General features: G+C 50.9%; 1 protein-coding gene across 1 annotated transcript in view; it reads left to right on the top strand.

Annotated features, from left to right (window-relative positions):
• The window catches only part of LOC147119531 (zinc finger protein 536-like), a 38,321-nt gene extending 19,729 nt beyond the window's left edge, over positions 1-18,592 (top strand). The window contains exons 2-3 of the mRNA XM_085983750.1: positions 5,824-5,948; positions 16,597-18,592. Of these exons, the coding sequence (XP_085839876.1) occupies positions 16,600-18,582 (1,983 nt within the window). The 5' untranslated portion in view covers positions 5,824-5,948; positions 16,597-16,599 and the 3' untranslated portion in view covers positions 18,583-18,592. The remainder of the gene's footprint in view (positions 1-5,823; positions 5,949-16,596) is intronic.
• The last annotated feature ends 1,707 nt before the right edge of the window (positions 18,593-20,299 follow it).

Raw genomic sequence — 20,299 nt, 5'->3', positions numbered from 1 at the left:
ACTGGGGTAATTCAGCACCCCGTGGCTCAGTGGATGAATGTCCCACCCAAGTTTGGTACTGAGCCACTCAGGGCAGGAAGGGTCCCTCCAAACCCATCCGTCTATTTCCCTGCCTGTCTCTCTCTCCCTGCCTCTTCCATGTCTGTCTTCCTCCCTCCGCCTGTCTCTCTCTCTCTCGACCCACCCCCTCCCTCATTCCCTCTCGCCCTTTCTCTCGCCCTCTCTCCCGCCCTCTCTCTCCCGCCCTCTCTCATTCCCTCTCCCTCCCTCTCCCTGTCTTTCTCTCGGTCTCTCCTTTCCGCTGTCTCTCCCTGTCTGTCTCCTGTTGTGTCGGTACCTTTCTACCTAGACACAATTAGAACTCAGAACCCAGAGATTCAAACATGAAGTGCTTTATTCAGGAAGGAAAGGAAAGTTCTGGAGAGTTCCGAACAAAGAGAGCTAAACTTAACCAAGAGAACACCCAACCATGTATCTGCTGTGACAGCGCCACCACAGGTGGGAGGAGAACACACAATACATAACATTTCCTCCCCTCTTAAATGAAAGGTCCACATTATTCCTCAACAGGTAAGTTACTTTCAATGCACTCAACTAACCAAGGGTAGAGGTAGACTGCCTCAAACCCTGACTTTACCCTGGGGTTTATTCTGCCCCAGTCTTGTGGGTAAGTCACTAAGCCTACAGATCCAAGCGTCTTGGAGGCCGCCGCTCTCTGACAGGATACCGGCGGTCATTGCTGGCTTCCACAGCAGTAGGCATTGACAAAGGCCTGGATGGAGAAGGTGCCTGTGTCAGTCGAAAGTCAGGAGTTTGCACAGGTGGAACAGTCTCTATGACTTCCTGTGTTGGAGAAGAGCACTGTGGCAAAGGATGCTGGTTTGCGGTATCATCCGGAAACAGTTCAGGCCAACCAGCCGTTGGAGCCTCTGTGGCTGTCTCTGCTCCTAGCAACAGTTGATCTGTGTGTCTTCTCCAGACGACGTCCTCGGCAGTCTCAACCGTGTAAGACACAGGGCCCGTCTGTGCGATCACCGTAGCAGGAACCCATTTTGGTCCAGTGTTGTAGTTTCGAGCTAGGACGTGCTCTCCAGGGTGAAACCGTCTCTCCTTGGCTCTTTTCTCTCTCTTTTCAACTTGAGCTTGTTGTTGACAATGGACAACCTGTTCTGCCCTTGGAGGTTTGAGTAAGTCAAAACTTGTCCGCAACTGCCTCTTCATCATGAGCGAAGCGGGGGAAGTTTTGGTTGTGGCATGCGGCTCGTTCCTGTAGGACAACAGGAAGCTGTTCAGACGTTGGTGGATTGAGCCCTGACCTTGTGATGCCTTCAAGGCATGCTTCAAAGTTTGCACGAACCTTTCTGCCAGGCCGTTAGTAGAGGGATGATAGGGCGCAGACATGATGTGTTGGACACCATTCACATGCAGGAAGGTTGCAAACTCCTGTGATACAAATTGTGGACCGTTGTCACTTGCGAGTTGTTCCGGTGAGCCATAACAGCTGAACATCTCACCAAGTTTCTCAATTGTTTTCTCTGCCGTGGTAGACCTCATCACAGCGACCTCCAGCCACTTGCTACGAGTGCCTACAACCACCATAAACATCTTCTCTTCGAGAGGACCGGCAAAGTCCACATGTACTCGCTGCCACACTTCTGCAGGCCAATCCCAGGGGTGTAGGGTTGCCAGCTGTGGAACATTCCGGACCCTTTGACATGGGGAACATGTTTTGGCTTTCTCCTCAATATTTCCATCGCGACCTGGCCACCAGAAGTAGCTTCTTGCCATTTCCTTCATCCGAACCATCCCACTGTGGCCTGTATGAAGTTATTGCAGTATAGGTTCCCTCAGAGGTGGCGGAATGATGACACAGCGTCCCCAAAGAAGACAACCTGCCTGGACAGAGAGCTCATTTCCTTTTGAAACGTAAGGTTTCAAACTAGGAGAATCTCCTATAGCTCTCCCTCGAATGACATCGTCCATTACCTCAGACAGGACTGGATCGTTGCGGGTGTACCTTCGCACCTGAACTGCAGTGACAGGTGCTCCCTCCACTTGTCTAAAGTAGAAGATGTCTATCTGACGAGGCTCTGGGGGAGTAACAGGCAAGGGTAGCCTCGAGAGACCGTCTGCGTTGCCGTGCAAGTCTGATTTGCGATATTTGATGTCGTATGTGTGTCCTGACAACAGTAAAGCCCACCTTTGCATCCTGCTTGCAGCGAGAGACGGAATTCTGGTGTGGGGCCCGAAGATTGAAGTCAATGGACGGTGGTCCGTCAGGAGTGTAAACCTTCTCCCAAACAGGTACTGATGAAATTTTCGAATTCCAGATACGATTCCCAAGGCCTCGCGCTCAATCTGTGCATAGTCACTCTCGGCCTTGTTCAAGGTGCGTGATGCGAAGGCGATAGGTTTCTCTTCACCCGAAGGCATGATGTGGGATATGACTGCTCCCACACCATATGGTGACACATCACATGCTAGCTGCATGGGTAGCTTTGGGTCGAAGTGTGTCAGGGCCTCCGATTTCAGCAATGCTTTCTTTGCTTGGGTGAAAGCTTCGTTGCACAGTTCAGTCCATTTCCATGTTTTGCCTTGACATAGCAACTGATGTAACGGCTTCAGCAATGTTGCTAAGTCTGGAATAAACTTCCCATAGTAGTTAAGTAGCCCCAGAAATGAACGTAACTGGCTCACATTCTGGGGTGCTGGGGCCTCCACGATCGCCTTGACCTTTGATGGCGCCTTATGCAGGCCAGTAGCGTCAATCACATGCCCCAGGTACTCAACTGAAGACTGAAAGAATTCACATTTGTCTTTACGAACTCTGAGTCCGTACTCTTTCAGTCGTTGTAGTGTCGCATCCAAGTTCAGAAGATGATCCTCCTCATTTGTCCCAGTGACAAGGATGTTGTCCAGGTAGCACTGGACTCCTGGCAGTCCACTCAAAATCTGATCCATTGCCCTTTGGAATAGAGCAGGGGCCGACGTAATTCCAAACGGAAGGCGGCAGTACCTGTATAGCCCCTTGTGTGTCACAATTGTCAGCAGCTCCTTTGATTTGTCATCGACATGCATTTGTAGATAAGCCTGGCATAAGTCTATTTTGCTGAACTTTTGCCCTTCGGCCAGGCCTGTAAAAAGATCATCAATGAGGGGAAGAGGGTACTGTTCTGCAGACAACACCGGGTTAATAGTCACTTTAAAATCCCCGCAGATTCGAACAGATCCATCCTTTTTCAGGACAGGAACAATGGGTGTGGCCCATTTGCTCACGCTCACAGGCTCCAGGACTCCATTCTCGACTAAGGCCTCCAAGTTAGCCTCAACTTTTGGGCTACTTGCATAGGGTACAGGTCGGGCTTTGTGAAACTTCGGCTTGCTGTCAGGTTTAATGTCCAGTCTCACGCTGATCTTTTTCATGCTCCCAAGTTCCCCATTGAAGAGTTCTGCCTGTTTGTTTAACACTGCAGTCAGACCTGACTCCCCTTTTGACATCATGCGGACTGCAGGCCAGTCCAGCGTGATTTTCTCTAGCCACACACGTCCCAGTAGCGATGGGTAATTTCCCTTTACCACATATAGTGGCAGTTTCGCAGTCTGTCCGTTCAATTTAACTGTCACCTCAATGGCGCCTCTCATGGCCACAGGTTCGCCGGTATACGTCTTTAGCACAATGTTTGTTGGCTGAAGGGTAAGATGCTTTAGCATTTTGTTGTAGACAGTGTCTGAAACAAGGGACACAGCCGCGCCTGTGTCCACCTCCATCCGCACTGATTGTCCCTTCACCAGTGGTGACACCCAGTAGCCATTTGAACCACCTGCAACCGTCAGTATGTGCGCCTCTTCCTCCTCAGAGGTGTCGCTCCCCTCTGTTTTGCTTGTTCCATCATACTGCACTGAATGAACACTCTTTTTCCTCTCTTGTCCAAATACAGACATTTTGCTTTCATGCTTCCCAGCTCTGTCTGTTCTTTTTTTACCTCTACAGGCGCGTTCAATGTGATCCTTTTTGCCACAATTTCGGCATTCCAGCTCCGTACACCAGCAGTCATTAGCGTGATGGCCCGTTTTGCCACAACGGTAACATGTGCCGTTCCGCGCACCTTTAGGCTCAGACGACACCTTGTGAACTCTCCCTGTTGAACTGAACTAGTGAGCCTCCTTTTCCGCCATCTCCATGGAGACACTAACTTCAATGGCCTTTTCAAGACTAAGGTTGTCCTCAGTAAGAAGGCGCTTCTGTGTGGCTGCATTTTGCAGACCACACACGAGTCTGTCTCCAATGGTGTCATTCAGCACCTCCTTGAACTCGCAGTGTTCTGACAACCTTTTTAAAGCAGCAATAAACATCGTCACTGATTCCCCCTCCTCTTGATTCCGTTTGTGAAATCTAAATCTCAGCAATAACCAGAGGTTTTGGTGAAAAATGTGCTCCAATAATTTCCACTAGTTGCTTATATGTTTTAGTTCCTGGCTTATCTGGCTGCACGAGGCTGCGAAGTAAATTGAATGTCTTCGGCCTGATTACACTCAAAAAGGTAGGCACGACCTTTTCGTTTGCCACCGCATTCGCCAATACAAAATAGTCAAAACGTTCCGTATAAGCGTTCCATTGCTCCACATTTTCATCAAAATCACCGATGTTTCCTAATATAGTAGCCATCTCACGTTTCAAATTAAAATTTCTGTTTACTCACTGCCGTAACGTTAATGTGATGCTGCAATCTCTGTTCCGAGTGTTTTGTAGTCGAAAACAAGGAAGTTCCCACAACGCAGATTCATCCGATCCTCGTCACCACTTTGTTGTGTCGGTACCTTTCTACCTAGACACAATTAGAACTCAGAATCCAGAGATTCAAACATGAAGTGCTTTATTCAGGGAGGAAAGGAAAATTCTGGAGAGTTCCGAACAAAGAGAGCTAAACTTAACCAAGAGAACACCCAACCATGTATCTGCTGTGACAGCGCCACCGCAGGTGGGAGGAGAACACACAATACATAACATCTCCGACAGTTTCTGTCAATACGTGATGAGTCCCCTGCTTTTTTCTGACACATGCTCAGGCCAGAAGAGGGAACAACGATGGGCGAAGAAAGGAATGAAGCAGTCAATCAATGGGAATATTTACATTATGTGGAAAGGAGCAGTTTATGGTGATATTCTGTACCTTTGCATATCGGTGTGTGCCTTCCCCTACACACCCACCTAGAAAACTAGAGACAGGAAGAGACCAAGATAGGAACAGACTGAAGGCGAGAGACAGAGAAGAAATAAAGATGGAGAAAGACAGAGACAGAGACAGTCAGAGAGCGAGAGAGACAATGAGAGAGATATAGAGAGAGACACAGATGGAGAGCGACAGAGCGAGATAGAGACAGAGGGAGAGAGACAGAGCGAGAGACCGAGATGGATCTCTCTCCGTCTCCCTACCTCCCTCCATTGCCTTTCGTCTGTCTGTCTCCCTCCCTCTCCCTCCCTCTCCCTCTGTTCATCTCTCTCCCTCTCCGTCAGCCAGGGTTCCTACTCCTGATCACTATCCACTGCTGAGAAGGCTGTGCCTGCGCGGACATTGGGTGTGGCTCCAGCTGTAATGCCCCCCATGGTCGAACACTGCATCGGCAATCACCGTCTCGGCTCATGCATGAAGAGCGGACCATCTGAGAGAAGTAGCAGAATGCAGCTGGCACCTGTGGGGCCCGCACTTCGCTGGGGGGCGGTGGGCGGGTGGGTGCACGGGGCGGGGGGTTGAGTAATTAACTGAGGAGGGCTGATGGTGGAGCCGGCACTCACCTGTCTAAACATGACTCTTTGTCCTGTAGGACGGCCCCCTCGTCAGGAGTGAAAGGCAATCACGGGACACTCTGAGGCTTCCCACATCATCCCCTTGGCTGCCTTCATCAACAAATCAGAAGCTGCGAGTGAAGCATGTGACCAGAACATTAGGGTAATTCATTTTAAGATTACTCCCGCCAATCAGCTGTCAACAGTTGCAATCTTCCACAAATATTTCTGCATAAACTTATCTGATGGGACAGTGCAGAGGGAGCTTTACCCTGTATCTAACCCATGCTGTACCTGCCCTGGGAGTGTTTGATGGGACAATGTAGAGGGAGTTTTTACAGAAAAAATCTCCCTCTACATTGTCCCATCAAACATTCCCAGGGCAGGTACAGCACTGGTTAGATACAGAGTAAAGCTCCCTCTACACTGTCCCATCAAACACTCCCAGGGCAGGTACAGCACGGGTTAGATACAGAGTAAAGCTCCCTCTACACTGTCCCATCAAACACTCCCAGGGCAGGTACAGCACGGGTTAGATACACAGTAAAGCTCCCTCTACGCTGTCCCATCAAACACTCCCAGGGCGGGTACAGCACGGGTTAGATAGAGAATAAAGCTCCCTCTACACTGCCCCATCAAACACTCCCAGGGCAGGTACAGCGCGGGTTAGATACAGAGTAAACCTCCCTCTACACTGTCCCATCAAACACTCCCAGGGCAGGTACAGCACGGGTTAGATACAGAGTAAAGCTCCCTCTACACTGTCCCATCAAACACTCCCAGGGCAGGTACAGCACGGGTTAGATACAGAGTAAAGCTCCCTCTACACTGTCCCATCAAACACTCCCAGGGCAGGTGCTGCACGGGTTAGATACAGAGTAAAACTCCCTCTACACTGTCCCATCAAACACTCCCAGGGCAGGTACAGCACGGGTTAGATACAGAGTAAAGCTCCCTCTACACTGTCCCATCAAACACTCCCAGGGCAGGTACAGCACGGGTTAGATACAGAGTAAAGCTCCCTCTACACTGTCCCATCAAACACTCCCAGGGCAGGTACAGCATGGGTTAGATACAGAGTAAAACTCCCTCTACACTGTCCCATCAAACAATCCCAGGGCAGGTACAGCACGGGTTAGATACAGAGTAAAGCTCCCTCTGCACTGTCCCATCAATCAATCCCAGGGCAGGTACAGCACGGGTTAGATACAGAGTAAAGCTCCCTCTACACTGTCCCATCAATCAATCCCAGGGCAGGTACAGCACGGGTTAGATACAGAGTAAAGCTCCTTCTACACTGTCCCATCAAACACTCCCAGGGCAGGTACAGCATGGGTTAGATACAGAGTAAAGCTCCCTCTACACTGTCCCATCAAACACTCCCAGGGCAGGTACAGCACGGGTTAAATCTGCTACCTGCCGCCTTAACTGCGACTGGGAGGAGGTGGGTGAAAGAGTCGAATGGGCTGATATGACTGCAGCATGAATACGATTGTCCAGGTTACAGATGGGGTTTGGCTGTGTGTGTAGCAGGGCGAGGTGACGGGTTGGGAGCTGCAATAGTTAAATTCCGAAGGGCCTGCTTGTGAATCGGAGGCCCTTGTCCCCGACATTTAAATGCCTCAGACAGATCTTGGAATGCATGGCTGAGTCCTCTGATTGAAAGCGCATCAGCCTGGTGTCATTATCCTGGTTCCCTCTTTGTCCCCAGCTCAATGTGGCTTTGTGAAGGGCCTGATTGTGCAGCGAGAGGCCTTTAGAAAAGGGCTCTCTTTGTGTCTGTGTGTCTGCCCTCCGCTGGTATAAATGATGCACTGTGTGATACAGGGGCGAGGGAACGTCGGGGAGGGGGTGTGGTGGGCCGTGTGAACTCCAATCCCCTCCACCCGGAAGGAATCAAGGTTATTTACATCCCACAACTTAAGACGGAGTGTCTCCATCAGGGACCCTTTTTAAAGAGGGAGTCTCTCCATCAGGGACCCCTTTTAAAGAGGGAGTCTCTCCATCAGGACCCCGTTTAAAGAGGGAGTCTCTCCATCAGGGACCCTTTTTAAAGAGGGAGTCTCTCCATCAGGGACCCCTTTTAAAGAGGGAGTCTCTCCATCAGGGACTCCTTTTAAAGAGGGAGTCTCTCCATCAGGACCCCGTTTAAAGAGGGAGTCTCTCCATCAGGGACTCCTTTTAAAGAGGGAGTCTCTCCATCAGGACCCCGTTTAAAGAGGGAGTCTCTCCATCAGGACCCCCTTTTAAAGAGGAAGTCTCTCCATCAGGACCCCCTTTTAAAGAGGAAGTCTCTCCATCAGGACCCCCTTTTAAAGAGGGAGTCTCTCCATCAGGATGGTTTGCACCTGGGCAGGACCGGGACCGATGCCCTAGGGGGAGTGTTTGCTAGTGCTCTGGGGGGGGGTTGGGGGTTTAAACTAAAATGGCAGGGTGTTGGGAACCTAAGCAGGGAGACAGAGGAAAGGGAAACAAGGATAGAAGCAAAAGACAGGAAAGAGAAAAGCAAAGGTGGCAGTCAGAGAAATCAAGGGTTTAAATCAAACATGGCCGCAGTAAACAATAATTCTAAAAGGTCTAAGAGTGTTAAAAAAACAAGCCTGAAGGCTTTGTGTCTTAATGCGAGGAGCATTCGTAATAAGGTGGATGAATTAGCTGCGCAAATAGAGGTAAACAGATATGGTATGATTGGGATTACAGAAACATGGCTCCAGGGTGACCAAGGCTGGGAACTCAACATCCAGGGGTATTCAATATTCAGGAAAGACAGGCAAAAAGGAAAACGGAGGTGGGGTAGCATTGCTGGTTAAAGAGGGGATTAACCCAATAGTAAGGAAGGATATTAGCTCTGATGATGTGGAATCTGTATGGGTTGAACTGAGAAATACCAAGGGGCAGAAAACCTTAGTGGGAGTGGAATACAGACCCCCAAACAGTAATGCGGAGGTTGGGGATGGCATTAAACGGGAAATTAGAGACGCGTGAAATAAGGGCACAGCAGTTATCATGGGTGACTTTAATCTACATATAGATTGGGCTAATCAAATTAGTAACAATACTGTGGAGGAGGAATTCCTGGAGTGTATACGACCAATATGTCGAGGAACCAACTAGAGACCAGGCCATCTTAGACTGGGTATTATGTAATGAGAAAGGATTAATTAGCAATCTTGTTGTGCGAGGCCCCTTGGGGTGGAGCGATCATAATATGATAAAATTCTTCATTAAGATGGCGAGTGAAGTAGTTGACTCAGAGACTAGGGTCCTGAATTTAAATAAAGGAAACTACGATGGTATGAGGCGCGAGTTGGGTAGGATTGATTGGGGAATGTTACTCAAAGGGTTGACGGTGGATAGGCAATGGCAAACATTCAAAGATCGCATGGATGAACGACAGAATTTGTTCATCCATATTTGGCATAAAAATAAAACAAAAGGTGACTCAACCATGGCTAACAAGGGAAATTAGGGATAGCATAAGATCCAAGGAGAGGACATATAAATTGGCCAGAAAAAGCGGCAAACCTAAGGATTGGGAGCAGTTTAGGATTCAGCAAAGGAGGACAAAGGGATTAATTAAGAGGGGGAAAATAGAGTATGAGAGTAAGCTTGCAGGGAACATAAAAACTGACTGTAAAAGCTTTTATAGATATGTGAAGAGAAAAAGATTGGTGAAGTCAAGCGTAGGTCTCTTGCAGTCAGAATCAGGGGAATTTATAATGGGGAACAAAGAAATGGCTGACCAATTAAATACATACTTTGGTTCTGTCTTCACAAAGGAGGACACAAATAACCTCCCAGAAATGTCAGGGAACATAGGGTCTGATGAAAGGGAGGAACTGAATGAAATCAGTATTTGTAGGGAAATGGTGTTAGGGAAGTTGATGGGATTGAAGGCTGATAAATCCCCAGGGCCTGATAATCTACATCCTAGGGTACTTAAGGAAGTGGCCCTAGAAATAGTAGATGCATTGCTGGTCATCTTCCAAAATTCTATAGACTCTGGAACAGTTCCCATGGATTGGAGGGTAGCTAATGTAACCCCACTATTTAAAAAAAGTGGTAGAGAGAAAACGGGGAATTATAGACCGGTAAGCCTGACATCGGTAGTGGGGAAAATGCTAGAGTCCATTATATAAGATGTAATAGCAGAGCACTTGGAAAACAGTGACAGGATCAGACAAAGTCAACATGGATTTACAAAAGGTAAATCGTGCTTGACTAATCTACTGGAACTTTTTGAGAATGTAACTGGTAAAATAGATAAGGGAGAACCAGTGGATGTGGTGTATTTGGATTTTCAGAAGGCTTTCGATAAGGTCCCGCATAAGAGATTAGCGTGCAAAATTAAGGCACATGGGATTGGGGGCAAGGTACTGACTTGGATAGAGAACTGGTTGGCAGACAGGAAGCAAAGAGTTGGAATAAACGGGTCTTTTTCCGAGTGGCAGGCAGTGACTAGTGGGGTACCGCAGGGATCAGTGCTAGGACCCCAGCTATTCACAATATATATTAATGATCTAGACGAGGGAACTAGATGTAATATCTCCAAGTTTGCAGACGACACAAAGCTGGGTGGGTGTGTGTGCTGTGAGGAGGATGCCGAGAAACTCCAGTATGATTTGGACAGGTTGGGTGATTGGGCAGATGCATGGCAGATGCAGTATAATGTGGATAAATGCGAGGTTATCCACTTCGGTGGCAAAAACAGGAAGGCAGATTATTTACTGAACGGCAATAGATTGGGAGAAGGGGAAGTGCAATGACACCTGGGTGTCCTTGTGCACCAGTCGCTGAAGGTAAGCATGCAGGTGCAGCAGGCGGTTAAGAAGGCAAATGGTATGTTGGCCTTCGTAGCAAGAGGATTCGTGTACAGGAACAAAGATGTCTTGCTGCAGTTGTACAGGGCCTTGGTGAGACCACACCTTGAGTATTGTGTGCAGTTTTGGTCACCTTATCTGAGGAAGGATGTTCTTGCCATGGAGGGAGTGCAATGAAGATTCACCAGACTGATATCTGGGATGGCAGGAATGATGTATGAGGAGAGATTGGGTCGATTGGGCTTATACTCGCTGCAGTTTAGAAGAATGAGAGGGGATCTCATTGAAACTTATAAAATTCTAACAGGACTAGACAGACTAGATGCAGGAAGGATGTTCCCGATGGCGGGGAGTCCAGAACCAGGGGTCACAGTCTAAGGATAAGGGGTAAGCCATTTAGGACTGAGATGAGGAGGAATTTCTTCACCCAGAGAGTGGTGAACCTGTGGAATTCTCCACCACAGAAGGCAGTTGAGGCCAATTCATTAAATATATTCAAGAAGGAGTTAGATATACTTCTTAAAGCTAAAGGGATCAAGGGATATGGGGAGAAAGCAGGGACAGGGTACTGAGTTTGGATGATCAGCCATGATCTCATTGAATGGCGGAGCAGGCTCGAGGGGCCGAATGGCCTACACCTGCTCCTATCTTCTATGTTTCTATGTTTCTATCGGGGACCCCTTTTAAAGAGGGAGACTCGCCATCAGGGACCCCTTTTAAAAAGGGAGTCTCTCCATCAGGGACCCCTTTTAAAGAGGCAAGACCAGCAAGGTGGCATCATCCCCCTAGTTTCCCTCAAAATAATTACGTCAGAGAGGCATTAAGACTCAGCCACTCGAGGGGCTCATGTAGGCCAGACCCTGAAAGACATTCGTGAACAAGTTGATTTGGGGTTTTGCAACAATACAGAAGCTTTCATGGTTAATTTTCCACTGCCAGCCAGAAATCATGAGATTGATTGAATCAGTTCCAATGACTTGCAATGCTAAGTGAAGGGAGGGAAGAGCTGCCTGTAGGCTCCCTCGGTGCAGGCTCCAGCAGGCCCCATCACCGTAGGCCTATTCGGTGCAGGCCCCATCACCGTAGGCTGATTCAGTGCAGGCCCCATCAGTGTAGGCCCCCATCAGTGTAGGCTGATTCGGTGCAGGCCCCATCACCATAGGCTGATTCAATGGAGGCCCCATCAGTGTAGGCCCCCATCAGTGTAGGCTGATTCAGTGCAGGCCCCATCACCGTAGGCCGATTCGGTACAGGCCCCATCAGTGTAGGCTGATTCGGTGCAGGCCCCATCACCGTAGGCCGATTCGGTACAGGCCCCATCAGTGTAGGTTGATTCGGTGCAGGACCCATCCCCGTAGGCCGATTCGGTGCAGGCCCCCATCAGTTTAGGCCGATTCGGTGCAGGCCGCATCAGTGTAGGCCGATTTGTTGCAGGCCCCATCAACATAGGCCAATTCGGTGCAGGCTCCAACAGGCCCCATCAGTGTAGACTGATTCGGTGCAGGCCCCCATCAGTTTAGGCCGATTCGGTGCAGGCCGCATCAGTGTAGGCCGATTTGTTGCAGGCCCCATCAACATAGGCCAATTCGGTGCAGGCTCCAACAGGCCCCATCAGTGTAGGCCGATTCGGTGTAGGCCCCATCAACGTAGGCCAATTCGGTGCAGGCTCCAGCAGGCCCCATTAGTGTAGGCTGATTCGGTGCAGGCCGCATCAGTGTAGGCCGATTTGTTGCAGGCCCCATCAACATAGGCCAATTCGGTGCAGGCTCCAACAGGCCCCATCAGTGTAGGCCGATTCGGTGTAGGCCCCATCAACGTAGGCCAATTCGGTGCAGGCTCCAGCAGGCCCCATTAGTGTAGGCTGATTCGGTGCAGGCCCCCATCAGTGTAGGCCGATTCGGTGCAGGCCCCATCAGTGTAGGCTGATTCGGTGCAGGCCCCATCAGTGTAGGCCGATTCGGTGTAGGCCCCATCAACGTAGGCCAATTCGGTGCAGGCTCCAGCAGGCCCCATCATTGTAGGAAGATTCGGTGTAGACCCCATCAACATAGGCCGATTCGATGCAGGCTCCAGCAGGCCCCATCACCGTAGACCGATTCGGTGCAGGCTCCAGCAAGCTCCATCAGTGTAGGCCGATTCGGTGCAGGCCCCATCAGTGTAGGCCGATTCGGTGTAGGCCCCATCAACATAGGCCGATTCGGTGCAGGCCCCATCAGTGTAGGCCGATTCGGTGCAGGCCCCATCAGTGTAGGAAGATTCGGTGTAGGCCCCATCAACATAGGCCGATTCGGTGCAGGCCCCATCAGTGTAGGAAGATTTGGTGTAGGCCCCATCAACATAGGCCGATTCGATGCAGGCTCCAGCAGGCCCCATCACCGTAGACCGATTTGGTGCAGGCTCCAGCAGGCTCCATCATTGTAGGCCGATTCGGTGCAGGCCCCATCAGTGTAGGCCAATTCGGTGCAGGCTCCAGCAGGCCCCATCATTGTAGGAAGATTCAGCGCAAGGCCCCATCGGTGTGTTCCCTGTAGGATGTCCTGGGCTGGGGGCCAGGAAGTGTGGCTCTCACTATCCGAGCTCCCTCTCAGACAAAACTGTTACTTATTAGAGTTCCCCTCCATGCAGGGCTCACAGGGTGTCTTCTTTAGCGTTCCTGCTGCTTCTCTGCCTACTTTAGCACTGCTCTTAGGTCTCTGTCTCTTTCTCTTTGTGTCTCTGGCTCGGTCCCACTCACCTTCTCAGTTGGTGTCTCACTTTCTCTACACCTGCCCTGGGAGTGTTTGTTGGGACAGTGTAGAGGGAGCTTTACTCTGTATCTAACCCGTGCTGTACCTGCTCTGGGAGTGTTTGTTGGGACAGTGTAGAGGGAACTTTACTCTGTATCTAACCCGTGCTGTACCTGCCCTGGGAGTGTTTGTTGGGACAGTGTAGAGGGAGCTTTACTCTGTATCTAACCCGTGCTGTACCTGCCCTGGGAGTGTTTGATGGGACAGTGTAGAGGGAGCTTTACTCTGTATCTAACTCGTGCTGTACCTGCCCTGGGAGTGTTTGATGGGACAGTGTAGAGGGAGCTTTACTCTGTATCTAACCCGTGCTGTACCTGCCCTGGGAGTGTTTGTTGGGACAGTGTAGAGGGAGCTTTACTCTGTATCTAACCCGTGCTGTACCTGCCCTGGGAGTGTTTGTTGGGACAGTGTAGAGGGAGCTTTACTCTGTATCTAACCCGTGCTGTACCTGCCCTGGGAGTGTTTGATGGGACAGTGTAGAGGGAGCTTTACTCTGTATCTAACCCGTGCTGTACCTGCCCCAGGAGTGTTTGATGGGACATTGTAGAGGGAGCTTTACTCTGTATCTAACCCGTGCTGTACCTGCCCTGGGAGTGTTTGATGGGACAGTGTAGAGGGAGCTTTACTCTGTATCTAACCCGTGCTGTACCTGCCCTGGGAGTGTTTGATGGGACAGTGTAGACGGAGCTTTACTCTGTATCTAATCTGTGTTGTACCTGCCCTGGGAGTGTTTGATGGGACAGTATGGAGGGAGCTTTACTCTGTATCTAACCCGTGCTGTACCTGCCCTGGGAGTGTTTGATGGGACAGTGTAGAGGGAGCTTTACTCTGTATCTAACCCGTGCTGTACTAGCACTGGGAGTGTTTGATGGGACAGTGTAGAGGGAGCTTTACTCTGTATCTAACCCGTGCTGTACCTGCCCCAGGAGTGTTTGATGGGACAGTGTAGAGGGAGCTTTACTCTGTATCTAACCCGTGCTGTACCTGCTCCGGGAGTGTTTGATGGGACAGTGTAGAGGGAGCTTTACTCTGTATCTAACCCGTGCTGTACCTGCCCCAGGAGTGTTTGATGGGACATTGTAGAGGGAGCTTTACTCTGTATCTAACCCATGCTGTACCTGCCCTGGGAGTGTTTGATGGGACAGTGTAGAGGGAGCTTTACTCTGTATCTAACCCGTGCTGTACCTGCCCTGGGTGTGTTTGATGGGACAGTGTAGACGGAGCTTTACTCTGTATCTAACCCGTGCTGTACCTGCCCTGGGAGTGTTTGATGGGACAGTGTAGAGGGAGCTTTACTCTGTATCTAACCCGTGCTGTACTAGCACTGGGAGTGTTTGATGGGACAGTGTAGAGGGAGATTTACTTTGTATCTAACCCGTGCTGTACCTGCCCTGGGATTGTTTGATGGGACAGTGTAGAGGGAGCTTTACTCTGTATCTAACCCGTGCTGTACCTGCCCTGGGAGTGTTTGATGGGACAGTGTAGAGGGAGCTTTACTCTGTATCTAACCCGTGCTGTACCTGCCCTGGGAGTGTTTGATGTGACAGTGTAGAGGGAGCTTTACTCTGTATCTAACCCATGCTGTACCTGCCCTGGGAGTGTTTAATGAGGACAGTGTAGAGGGAGCTTTATTCTGTATCTAACCCGCGCTGTACCTGCCAGGGAGCTTTACTCTCTATCTAACCCGTGCTGTACCTGCCCTGGGAGTGTTTGATGGGACAGTGTAGAGGATGCTTGACTCTGTATCTAACCCATGCTGTACATGCCCCGAGAGTGTTTGATGGGAGAGTGGAGAGGGAGCTTTACTCTCTATCTAACCCATGCTGTATCTGCCCTGGGAGTGTTTGATGGGACAGTGTAGAGGGAGCTTTACTCTGTATCTAACCCCTGCTGTACCTGCCCTGGGAGTGTTTGATGGGACAGTGTAGAGGGAGCTTTACTCTGTATCTAACCCGTGCTGTACCTGCCCTGGGAGTATTTGATGGGGCAGTTTATAGAAAGTGCTTTACTCCGTATCTAACCAGTGCTGTACCTGGCCATGGGGATTCTCTGTTGTCCATCACTGACAATCCTCACTGCAAGGATCAGTGCTTGGGTTTCACCTATTTACAATCTATATTAATGACTTCGATGAGTGGACTGAGTGTAATGTATCCAAGTTTGCTGACGATACAAAGTTAGGTGGAAAAGTAAGCTGTGAGGAGGATGTAAAGTGGCTGCAAAGGGATATAGACCGGTTCAGTGATTGGGCATGAACATGGCAGATGGAATATAATGTAGGCAGAAGTGTGAAGTTATCCACTTTGGTAGGAAAAATAGAAAAGCAGAATATTTTTTAAATGGTGAGAGATTGGGAAATGTTGGTGTTCAGAGGGACCTGGGTGTCCTTGTATACGAATCACTAAGTTAACATGCAGGTACAGCAAGCAATTAGGAAAGCAAATGGTATGTTAGCCTTTATTACAAAGGGTTTAGAATATAAGAGTAAAAAGAAGTCTTACTGCAATTATATAGGGCCCTGGTGAGACCACACCTTAGTATTGTGTACAGTTTTGGTCTCCTTAACTAAGGAAGGATATACTTACCTTCGAGGAAGTGCAATGAAGATTCACCAGGCTGGTTCCTGGGATGGGGGGATTGTCCCACGAGGAGAGATTGAGGAGACTAGGCCTGTATTCTCTAGAGTTTAGAAGAATGAGAGGTGATCTCATTTTAACATCTAAAATTCTTAAGGGGCTTGACAGGGTAGACGCAGGGAGGATGTTTCCCCTGGCTGGGGAGTCTAGAACCAGGGGTCACAGTCTCAGAATAAGGGGTCGGCCATTTAGAACTAAGATGAGGGGAAATTTCTTCACTCAGAGGGTGGTGAATCTTTGGAATTCTCTGCCCCAGAGGGCTGTGGATTCTCAGTCATTGAGTATATTCAAGGCTGAGATAGATAGATTTTTGGATACTAAGGGACTCGAGGGATATGGGGACAAGAACATAAGAAATAGGAGCAGGAGTAGGCCATTTGGCCCTTCGAGCCTGCCCCGCCATTCAATACGATCATGGCTGATTTTCGACCTAATCTCCTGCTCCTATTTCTTATGTTAAAACCAAAGGAGGATGGGACAGGAGCCATGGTCCGTAATCCTGTGCATCTGGTAGGTCCTAGAGTTTTTGCCTGCTGCTGCTGTGCTGACTCCGTGTCCGTTTCTTTCAGGACATGGAGGAGATAGTGTCGCCTTGCGATGTCCCCTCGCTTGTGCCCGAAGCTGACGGACCACTCGAACACCCCTCCGGAGCCCGGGAGCTACACGAGGAGAACGGCTTGGAGCCGCCGTGGTCCGAGGGCGTCCAGGGAGCGGCCGCCGGGATGGACATCTCTGATCTGGACTACGAGGAGCTGGACCTGCAGCGCTTCTTCAACGGCCCGAGCCTGGGCCTGATGTCGGAGCTGGGCGATGGCGAGGGCGGGCGGGCCCGCAAGTACCCGTGCTCCATCTGCGGCAAACGTTTCCGCTTCAACAGCATCCTCTCGCTCCACATGAGGATCCACACCGGCGAGAAGCCCTTCAAGTGCCCCTACTGCGACCACCGGGCGGCCCAGAAGGGCAATCTAAAGATCCACCTCCGTACCCACAAGGCTGGCGGGGGCGACAGCAAAGGCCCCTGCAGGCCTAGCGAGGAGAACCGCCTGCTCCTGGAGCTGGAGGAGAGGGCCATCCTGCGGGACAGGCAGGCCAAGGGCGTGCCGGGGCAGGCCAGGCCCAACGGGAGCTTGCAGGAAGGCGGAGGAGGAGGAGGCCGGCCAGAGGATGAGGAGGAGGAGGAGGACGGGGGGGAAGGGGGGGGTGGCGCCCCGCCACCTCCGGGCCCGGCCGGCTTCCGCTGCACCTTCTGCAAGGGCAAGTTCAAGAAGGCGGAGGAGTTGGAGCGCCACGCCCGCATCCTGCACCGGCCCTACAAGTGCACGCTCTGCCAGTTCGCCGCCTCGCTGGAGGAGCGGCTAGTCGAGCACGTGGAGGAGGCACACCTGGCGCCTGGCTCCCGGGAGGCCCAGGGCAAGGCCCCAGAGGGCGGGGAGGGGCCGAGGCCCCCGCCCCCGCCGCCGCCCGAGTTCCGGTGCCAGGTGTGCGGGCAGGCTTTCACCCAGTCCTGGTTCCTCAAGGGCCACATGCGGAAGCACAAGGACTCCTTCGACCACGGCTGCCAGGTGTGCGGCCGCCGCTTCAAGGAGCCCTGGTTCCTCAAGAACCACATGAAGGTCCACCTGAACAAGCTGGGCCTGAAGCTGGCGCCCCGGGGTGGAGAGAGGAGGCGAGGGGGGGGCCTCGCCGCAAACACCGCCGCGGCCAGGCCCCACGGGGGGGCAGCGGGGGAACCGGGCCTGCTGGCCTACGACGCCTTCTATTCGGGCCTGCTGCTGGCTGCCGGGCCCAGGCTGGAAAGAGGAGCAGGAGGAGGAGGCCTCGGCGTCGGGAGGGCCGCTCCCCGACCGCAGGAGGACGGCGAGGATGAGGGAGTCCCCAAAGCGGAGAAGCGCTCCTTCCTGGGCTTCCTGGAGCTGGGGGCGCCCGGGGGAGGCAACTGCGTCGAGCGGCTGCAGGCAGCGGCCAGGGCAGCCGACGCCAACCAGGATGGCCCGCGGCTCTGGCAGCTGGTGACAAGGGGCCTGGCGAGGGATCAAGCCCTGCTGGCCCGGGACCTGGAGGCGGAGGCCGCCCGGCAGAAGAAGAAGCAGCAGCAGCAACAGCTCTCCCGGATGTTGGGCCTATCCTGGCGGGAAGGCCTGGTGCCGTCGCCGCCGCCAGCAGCAGCCCAGGCCCAGAACGGTGGGGTTGCGCCCTCGGAGAGACACAGGGCGGATGGAGAGGCCGACGGGCGGGAGAGGTTGACCGAGTGCCCCGACTGCGGCCGGGGGTTCAGGACCTACCAGCAGGTGGTGGTCCACTCGAGGGTCCACAGGAAGGGTCGGATGGCCGACGGGGATGAGTGGCGGAGGGACCCGCTGGCCGGCTTCGGGCCTTGCGGCCGGCTCAGCTCCTGTGAGGGGAGGGGCCCCTCGATGCCAGCGGGGCTGCCCAGTGATGGAGGAGAAGGTGGCGGCCTCCCACCTGGAGCTCAAGGTAAGACCCCCAATCCCCTAGTGATTGGGTCAGACCTCGGTTCTGGGCCTCCCATTGTAGGGAGAACATATAAGCCATAAGCAGCATACATTCACCGGGGTTGGGAAACTATAGTTATGAGGATAGACTTCAAAGACCGGGGCAATTTATACCGCGGGCAGAGAAGACTCAGGACATTTAATCGAGTTTTATTTTAAATGATGAAAGGTTTTGAATACGGAAAGACTATTCACCAGAATGGTACCAGGGATGAGAGAATTTAGTTTTGTGGAGAGACTAGAGAATCTGGGTTAATTAGTAATCAGAAGGTAAAGGATCCTCTGGGGAAGTGATCAAATTAGATAGAATTTCACATTGAGTTTGAGAATGATGTGGTTAAGTCCGAAACTAGGGTCTTAAATTTAAACAAAGCCAATTACAGAGGTATGAGCAGTTGGTTAAGGTAGATTGGGAAATTATATTAAAAGATATCACATAAGAACATAAGAAATAGGAGCAGGAGTAGGCCATTTGGCCCCTTGAGCCTGCTCCGCCATTCAATAAGATCATGGCTGATCTACCTCATTTCCACCTTCCTGCACTATCCCCATATTGCTCGAGTCCCTTAATATTCAAAAATCTACCAATCTCTGTCTTGATTATACTCAGCGACTGAGCCTCCTCAGCCCTCTGGGGTAGAGAATTCCAAAGATTCACCACCCTCTGAGTGAAGAAATTTCTCATCACAGTCCTAAATGGCCGACCCCTTAGTCTGAGACTGTGACTCCTGGTTCTAGACACCCCAGCCAGGGGAAACATCCTCCCTGCATCTACCCTGTCAAGCCCTGTAAGAATTTTATATGTTTCAATGAGATCACCTCTCATTCTTCTAAACTCTAGAGAATATAGGTCTAGTCTACTCAATCTCTCCTCACAGGACAATCCCCCCATCTCAGGAACCAGTCTGGTGAACCCTCGTTGTACTCCCTCTAAAGCAAGCATATCCTTTCTTAGGTCAGGAGACCAAACTGCACACAATACTCCAGGTGTGGTCTCACCAGAGCCCTATAGAATTGCAGCAAGATGTCTTTACTCTTATACTCAAATCCTCTTGTAATAAAGGACAACATTCCATTTGCTTTCCTAATTTCTTGCTGTACCTGCATGTTAACTTTGTGATTCATGTACAAGGACACCCAGTAAACACCAACATTTCCCAATCTTTCACCATTTAAAAAAATATTCTGCTTTTCTATTTTTCCTACCAAAGTGGATAACTTCGCATTTCTCCACATTATATTCCATTTGCCATGTTCTTGCCCACTCACTTAGCCTGTCTACATCCCCTTGAAGTCTCTTTGCATCCTCCTCACAACTTACATTCCCTCCCAGCTTTGTATCATCAGCAAACTTGGATATATTACATTTGGTCCCCTCATCCAAATCATTGATATAGACTGTAAATAGCTGAGGCCCAATCACTGATCCTTGCAGTACCTCACAGAGATATGGTGAGGCTTTCTAATACACTGAGGAGGCATTACTTAGGACATTATATGAAATTCTGGTCACTACACATCCAAATACGCCAGAAAAGGGTGCAGAGAGGGGCACCGTGACTGATAGGAACACAAGTAGGCCACTCAGCCCCTCGAGCCTGTTCCACCATTCAGTTAGGTCATGGCTGACCACTATCTTAACTCCATCTACCCGCCTTGGTTCTGTAACCTTTAATACCTTGCCTAACAAAAATCTACCAATCTTAGTTTTGAAATTTTCAATTGGCCCCCAGCATCCACAACTTTTTTTTTTTGAGGT

Source organism: Somniosus microcephalus, chromosome 4, assembly GCF_052327205.1.
Source record: "Somniosus microcephalus isolate GS21.2 chromosome 4, FLI_Smic_1.0, whole genome shotgun sequence".
Taxonomy (NCBI): Eukaryota; Metazoa; Chordata; class Chondrichthyes; order Squaliformes; family Somniosidae; genus Somniosus; species Somniosus microcephalus.
This window is presented reverse-complemented; position numbering and strand designations above follow the sequence as displayed.